Source organism: Alligator sinensis, unplaced genomic scaffold (genome assembly GCF_000455745.1).
Source record: "Alligator sinensis unplaced genomic scaffold, ASM45574v1 scaffold420_1, whole genome shotgun sequence".
Classification (NCBI taxonomy): domain Eukaryota; kingdom Metazoa; phylum Chordata; order Crocodylia; family Alligatoridae; genus Alligator; species Alligator sinensis.
In genome coordinates this window covers 553,839-561,677 of record NW_005842298.1, presented here as the reverse complement: position 1 = coordinate 561,677, position 7,839 = coordinate 553,839, and the positions used below count along the sequence as shown (strand labels likewise).

At 42.7% G+C, this 7,839-nt stretch overlaps 1 protein-coding gene across 5 annotated transcripts in view; it reads left to right on the top strand.

Annotated features, from left to right (window-relative positions):
• Positions 1-7,839, top strand: part of OTULINL (OTU deubiquitinase with linear linkage specificity like) — a 42,760-nt gene that overhangs the window by 2,849 nt on the left and 32,072 nt on the right. The window contains exons 1-2 of one of the 5 annotated variants that reach the window (XM_006028238.3): positions 6,228-6,395; positions 6,521-6,674. The exons of 1 other annotated variant lie outside the window; for it this stretch is intronic. In XM_006028238.3, coding sequence (XP_006028300.1) covers positions 6,369-6,395; positions 6,521-6,674 — 181 coding nt within the window. In that variant the 5' untranslated portion in view covers positions 6,228-6,368. Of the gene's footprint in view, positions 1-6,166; positions 6,200-6,225; positions 6,396-6,520; positions 6,675-7,839 lie in introns of those variants that run through there. 3 more of the 5 variants (XM_006028241.2, XM_006028242.3, XM_006028240.3) reach the window with 3 other exon arrangements.

Below are 7,839 nucleotides of genomic sequence, written 5' to 3'. Positions count from 1 at the left end.
CTACAAGGGGAGATACAAAATGCACACATACAATTTTTAAAACACAATTCCTTATCTTAAAGTGAAAGAGAGAGGAAGGAAGAAAAGGTAGAAAAAGAGAAACATATCCAAAGAGGGGAGAGCAAATGCAGGCAAGAGGAAAAGGGGGCTTTCTGCTACAGTCTTATGGCTCCAGCTCCAGAACAAATTCCAATGACTTGAGCCTTATTAGTGGGATGCTTGGGAAACTGCTTTTGTAGCACTAAGTTCTATTTTCTCACAGGTCTTTGTAAAGAGAAAAACACAATCATCACAAATTAAATCTCCAAATTCAAAGCCATTGGTAACGAATTTCAATAAAAGCAAGATTTGGGCCTGCCATCTACAAATCATGGTATTATTAGGCTACTGCCAAATAGCATCAGTAAAAAGGCATGTGCCAGTGCTGCTGCACAGTAACTATATTTACTGCACATTTATTTAGTACTTGATTATACAAGTACTAAATTAAATGTGCAGTAACCACTGCACATTAATGAATGTGTAGACACACCCACTGTGTCCAAATTGGTATGCTAAGGCTTTTTTTAGATAGCAATTTTACTCTTGATATTTCTGTTGAAAGAGCTCTGACAGGTTGCAAAGTTAGTTAATTCTTTATCATTTACATCTTCTCTGGATTCAAGGCAGCTCTTGTGTAATACTCGTTTATCAAATTCCCCTGTTTTTAATATAATGTTTCAATTTTTCCTTTAGTTTCTTACTTTTGAAGACAAAAGTGGGGGTGCAGGGAAGGAGGGTAGGTAGAGTGATTTTTCCATTAGCCATAGTCTTCTAATAGTGTAATGAACCGAAGTGCAGAATTTTCAAACAAAAATCCTTGTAATACTTCACAGTATTTTAAAAACAAACACTAATAAATTGGCATCCATACATAGGCTGGAACAAACTATTTCTTCCCCGTTCCCTTTTAAGGAGGAATCATTTAACAGCCCATTGGACAGTGTAGACAAGACCTTGAAATTAACTTTTATCACCTTTTAAGCCTTTAGCAGAGAGAAAAACCTTTGCCAATGCCTCTCCTTAGAAGTAACTTAAAAATGAGCTCTTCTGTCTGCACATGCTGTACCTACAACCATGTCAAGTGACACCTAAGCCTGCTGTGACTGAAAGCAACTAGACAGGAAAAACTATTTTGGTTTGACAATATACAGCATCTTGTCACTTTGTCGCTTGCAGTGAATGGGATGGAAACCCTGGTTAAAATGATAAGAAAAAATATTAGCATAAAATGAAAAATTAGCAGGAGGATTCTGGGGCAGATTGCAATGCTGGATTTTGGATTCATTTTCCCCCACGCCTAGCTAGATTTCAAGTTGTCAGATTCAGTCTTCCTGGTGAGCCTAAGGGAACTAGTTGAAGAAAACCAGGAATGCACCACCGAAATAGAGGAGAAAAAATTATTTCTAGTAATAAAAAGGAAGTCTGATGATTTTGCTGGGGAGAAGGGGTATCCAGTCCCCCAAAGTTGAAACAAACTTATAGTACTTTGTACCACCTTGGCGACTGGACCCGCATATTAGACTAGGATGCTGTCCCTGCTTGGGGGGCGGGGCAATGGGAAACGTTGCCGGAGGACCCACGTTTGAGGCGTGACTTTTTCTTTTTGGTTCTGCTTTAAATGAGTCACAGTTTGACCCAATCCCTTTGGAGCCTGAAACCCCTGAGAGGGCGACTGCCTTCCTGCCCCAAACCTAGCAAGAGCTGAAAGAAGCCGTGATCCTGGGGTGTCTCGCGAGTGGGGCCCCGCGGGTCTCCCTGAGCCTGCCAGGGCCGGCCGCCTGCCTGCCACATGGGCAAGCTGCTGGTGCCCGCAAGCGTGGTACCTGCCCCCTGCCTCACAGCACTGCCTGCGAGCTTCTTAGGGATCAAAGTCCCACCCCCCCGCTGCCCGCGGGAGGGTTGTGGGCCCATGTGGCATCGCTCTAGCGGGGCGGGGGGGAGCGCCCCGGCTCTCCCGGGGGGAGGGGGCCGGCCGAAGCTCCTCCCACAGCAGCCTGCCCTACCCTGCCCTGCCCTGCCTGCCTGGGCGGCGGCGGCGGCGGCAGCGGCTGGGCTCCAGGCAGGTGAGAGGCTTTCCCCTCCGCTCCCCGCAGCCGTGCTCCCAGCTCCAGGTCCTCCCGGCTCTGGGGCTTGAGGTGCTGCCCGGCTGCTTGCTTATTAGAAGCAGTTTCCTCCACCCCTCCAGTCCCAGGCGTGCTCCCCACGAAGAAGGGCTGGGACGCAAAGGCAAGGGGCAGTGGCTGCCTGAAGCCCGGAAGTCAGGAGGGATTTGTCTCCCCAGCCTGAAGGCTGCTCTAAACCCTTAAGGGCCCCTTCTGCATCCGAGACTCATAGAAAAGGAGGGTTAGTAGGGTTGCCAACCCTCCAGGAATTAGATAAAAATCTCCAGGAGACTGCTGAGAGTCACCCGGGGGCAGATCAATGAAAGGGCATTCATTCAAATCAATACTAAATGTTGAATCCGATTTCTACAGGAGTCCAGCAGGGTTTTTTTAATGTAGTAGTCATATGCATTTGCCTTCCTGACATCATGACTCATTCATGTCATTACAATGAAACCTCCTGGAATAGATTCAAACAGAGCTGGCAACCCTAGTAAGGAGGGACCTCAGGAGGTCACATCTACTCCAGCCCCCCTGCTCAAAGCAGGACCCTCCCCAGGGAAATCATCCCAGCCAAGGCTTTGTCAAGCTAGGTTTTAAAAACCTCCAAGGATGGAAATCGTGCCACTTCTCTGGGTAACCTGTCCCAGTGGTTTACTACCCTCCTCATGAGGGAGTTTTTTTCCTTGTATCTAACCTGAACTTTCCTCACTGCAACTTGAGATGGTTGCTCCCTCATTTTGTTGTCTGCTACCATTCAAGCTGGCTGGAAACTGGCTCTAGAGTCATTACCCCTCTTCAAGCACTGCTTCTCTAGCTTGATACTGGGGGGGTCCTTTTAATGGGTGATCATTGCTTTGCATTTGTGGCCAGTCACAGTTTATGGCATGGTTCACTAGCATGTTGGCTTGACGTATGTCCAGCAACGTATGACCAGGGGGCGGGGCACCTGTCAAGGGGTGGGGCCACCCATGTGGTCCTGGATGGCCTGCCAAAACTGGGTAAGTGGCCCTCCACCTGAAATAATTGCCCGCCCCTGGTATAGTGACTCCTACTCCCAACAGGTTAGCTGGCAAGTGCCATTGTAAGTTTAAGGAATCTGGAGCGCTCTTGGCAATAGGTGTAACTGCTCTCAGAAAGTTTTAGAGAAGAGACTAGGATGCTTAGTTTCTTACCATGCCTTTTCACCTTGGCACAATTTAACAGGAAAAGAGTACTGGTTTGAGTTAGGTTAGAGAGATGGGAAATTTCTTATTAATAGAAAAAGGGAAAGTATGTGGAGAGGAGGGAGTATTTTGAAATTATTTACTCCAGAAAAGGATTTTCTTTTATGTGTGATTTCTTTATTAGAGAATCAAATGTTAGATATGAAGCACTCAAATAGTTGTTCGTTTTAGGACTGTAGTGGACACATGATGGGGAATAAACATTCTCACAAGTGATAATTTTATCTTTTTCTTTTCTTTATTGTATGCGTCTAAAAGTTAGCAGTGCCCAAGTCCTTCCTACTCCCTTTCAAAATGCAAAAGTGAGGGGAGACAGGAGCAAAAGCAAGAGTGTGCATGAATTCTAAAGCCATAACAGGGTTTTAACGTGCAGCTGTTCCCTTTGTCCTCCTTACTGGTTACAGCTACTGATGAAGTGAGCTCAAGTTCATGGAAACTTCTGCTATACATCTCTGATTTAGTTTCTCTATAAGGTGCAAATCTTTCCTGCCTTCTGCAGCTACAATAATCAGTGAAACTAACTCTTGGCCCTTGAAGTTTTGTGGCCATTCTGACTGACCCTCTTAGTTTTAGAAAACATGTGTCACCAATTAATGTTACAGGTTGAGGGTAGGTTTCTGGTTTAATTGCTCTATGTTCATCTTTCTCACAACACTGTCCCACTCACTGACTGAACTATGAAAACTGTTCTTCTCTCTAAAATATACTTCTAGTTTCTGAAAGGGGTAGAGGAGCAATTTGCAAGCTATTCATAGCAAATACTCAGCTAGTTATTGTGTTAATTTCTTAATCACCTTTCATGAACATGTTTTATACTTCAAACCTGTTCATTTGTGTCTTCCTAAGTCCAACATGAGATGAATGGCCTATTAAAACAGGTTAGCTAGTTCTTGGGCTCTAAAACTGCTTTATGAATCTCTGCAAAAGGGAAAAATTTCTTATGCTGGTATCTTTTACTGGACCAGCTGTGTAACAGAGTTAGACAAGCTTTTGAATACAACACATTGTTCATCAGGTCGTTTTGGGGAGAATGTCCTACAGTGTGTGTGTGTGTGTGTGTGTGTGTGGGGAGAGGGATTGAATGACGTCAGTCACTGACATGGTGCTATCAATTAGTACAGGGGTAGGCAGCCCCTGGCATGGGTGCCAGAGCGTAGTACACAAAGACTTTTTGCTTGGCACATGTGCCTTGGGGCAGATGGTGGAGAAGGGACTGAGGCTGCGCTGCCACAACAATGATCGGGCCTCTCCACCATCCACCCCAGCACACCAACATCTTACAAGTCAAGTTTGCAGGTATTTTTGTCATTCTGCCCAAAAATATTGCTGACCCCTGAGCAGGGCCATCCCTAGGAGAAGTGAATCAGGGCGACCGTCCCAGGCTCCACGGACAGTGCTGTAAAGGCACCGCCAGCTCTGCCATGGCTGCCGCATGCTGCTGGCTCCATGCTCCGGCCGCTTTCCCACCCCCCGTCCCACATGGGCTGATATACACTGGGCCCTGCACACTCTTAGGGGTGGCTCTGCTCCTAAGCTGGTGAACTGGTGGGAAATAGCATGTGAAACCAGAAACATGTATTTGTGCCTATGCATCGACAATTGTGATCAAATAAGGTCTCTGCTAACCTTCCATAAAGACTGTGTTGGTAGTTATTTTTAATACGTTGTTGTTCACAAACATATTTCTTGATTTTTAATTTTCCTCCCTGTCTGGTTGTCATTCCATAGTTTACAAAGCACTGACAGAAGGCACAGAAGTGAAGTATATATTGTTTGTCCACACAAAAGTGTCACACTGCTCCACCTCCACCAGTGCAGTTAAAATAGTACAAGCCTTACCTGTAGCTACAGTTATAATGGCACTTTATCTCCTGCTTTAACTGTGAACCTAGATAACATTACCTGTAAAGCAATTATAATGCTTTTATGATTGAATTATGGAGCCAATAAGAATTTTGAGCTATAGTAAATCATTAAAGCCCTTACATTAATCTGAGGTAGTGTGTGTAACACCTTCACTAACCGCCTCTAAACAATATGCATCTCTTTTGGCTTTGCATGGTTAGAGGTAGAGTGGACTGATGGTGTTTTCCTACAGCTCAAGGGTGGATAAAATAATTTTAAGTGCATGCATAGTATAATGGAAACCTTTGCCCACAAGTTCTGATGCTTGGCAAATGTAGGTCTTCATGTGAGTTGTTACTACAGCATTTGATGTAGGACGTGATAGCAGAGTGCTTCCTACAAAGATATAGTAACAGTTAATTATTAACTGTTACTATAACATTTCATTATGATGAATCCACATATACATTTTTTCCCATGGATTTGATCAAGGTTTTAAAATTACTGGAAGATGGTTGTAAATATTTGTTAAAACCCTTTTTCTGTCTTTATGCATCATGGACTTGGGTAAGTCTGTTCATGATACTGTTTACTTGTGTGTGTAACTAGATTGTTATACTCTCAAGACTTTACTTACAGGGAGATGCATTATGCTCTGTACATGATGCTAGTTTAAGTGATATGTAAGTCAAGCAATGCAGAATGAAATTGAGAGCAGGTCAGGGGAAACAGTTATAGACAAGAGAGAAGAGATCTGCTGGAGCTGCCCCTGCAGAAACAAGCCACAGTGCTACTGGGGCTACAGCACTACTGGTTGTGTTCAGGTGATTGTCTGCAGCTGTGGGAAGGTGTTCCCCCATCAAGGCCGCAGGCAGGTGATGTCTGCAGGCCATATGTTTGACCCCATGCCCTAAAGGTTAGGGCATAAAGGTGAAAATTGTAGGAAAGTGATTTCCAACTCTGCCACTCCTTGGGAGATCTTGGGTCAGCTATTTAATCCTTCTGTTTCTGTTTTCCCCATCTGTAATACAGCAGTGATAAGTTTCAACACTTTGAAGTAGCAACACTTTGAAAAGCAATTTATAGTTTTTCACGAAAGGCGCTATGGAAGTGCACGGTATAATATATTGTAACCTCAAACTTTTGCTTTCACATGTGGCACGTGCTCAAGGCTCTGAAAGTAATTACAGGTTTTATGCTTTGTTCTTGCTTCTATGTTCATTTTAAAATTGTGATTGATGTGCAGCGGTCAGCTGCTGCTGTGAAAACATGGTCAAGTGAATTTGTTTCCTTCTTTGCATGCAGTGTTTGTACAGTTCCAGGGGCAGCTTCATAACCAATAGCCTACTGACTGAGCTCTATCTCTTCATCTCTGTTGCAAACACAGACTGTTGTGGGTTTTTTTTCTATTCTCCACTAAGCATGGTTACAAATGATGCTTTGAAGTCCAGCATTTGCAGTTAAGTAATTTGCTGCTTTGTTTAATATACTTTAAGTTTTGGTTTCGTTTCTTGTCACTTTCTGTAAAATTGTAATTCCTTTAACTGTGGCATGCTCATTGAAGTTTGGGTTTTTAAAAATAGTTAGCTCCAGATACTGACGATGCTTTTAAATGTAGTTAATTTCTAAAAACATGTCTGTTATGGCTGTGCTGCTGGTATTCCAAGATTATTAGCTCTCAAAAATTGCTTATAACATTTTTAAATTTACACATTTAAAAAAAATCCTCACCAACTAAGCTTTCAGAACCAGTTTGCCATCCAAAAGTCAGTTTTAATTAGAATCTTCTTTTAGAGAGAGCTATGAAATTCATCCCTTTATCTTCCTTTCTGCCTAAGTAAGAGTTGGTTTCTTAGCTGACATGTAAATCTGCAGAAGCAGGAAGGGGTTACTATCTTTTAGTTCGGTATACAGAGATTTATTATGTTTTCTGTTCAAGGTCTTCAAATATGTCCTAGCAATAGAAAAATATTAGAATTAAAATTCTAGCAATAGAAAAAAAAACAAAATCAAAGGGAAGAGGGGTTATTGGTAGAGCAATAGTTACCTTAAACTATAAATTTAACTACATCCAAATCTAATATAAATATGAATTCCCTCAGCCAGGAAAGGTAGTAAACAGTGTTTTGAACAGGCACAAGCAAATGACTTTAACCACAGCTTAAAAGGGCATGGTTGACTTAAATGATGTTTGTGTAGAATATCTGTACTTTGCACAAGGGAAAATATTTCAAAATAAGTGTGTCTATACAGGGAGTTATATCAGAGTAACTACAGTAGACTAATTTACATTGGCATACTTATTCTGGTATGTATTGCCATGTATCTACAAATTTAGTCTGTGCAGGGTCTTGTCCCCTTTCTCAGACATTCCCTGCTCTTGGTAAGAGGGATCTCATGGATACCATGTGTAACACTGCTGTGTAACTGCATCTTTTCACTCATGAAATAGAAAAAAAGTAGGAAAGCAGTGCCACAAAAGTAGGTATTATTTCTGATTATATTCTCTCAAAACACCACACAGTGCTTTATTATGGGCAAAATGTGCTAAATGAGAAACACCTGCAGGTTTTGGTTTCCCTTTGTAGCATAGGACATGAGATTATAAGATCCTTCTCCAAGGA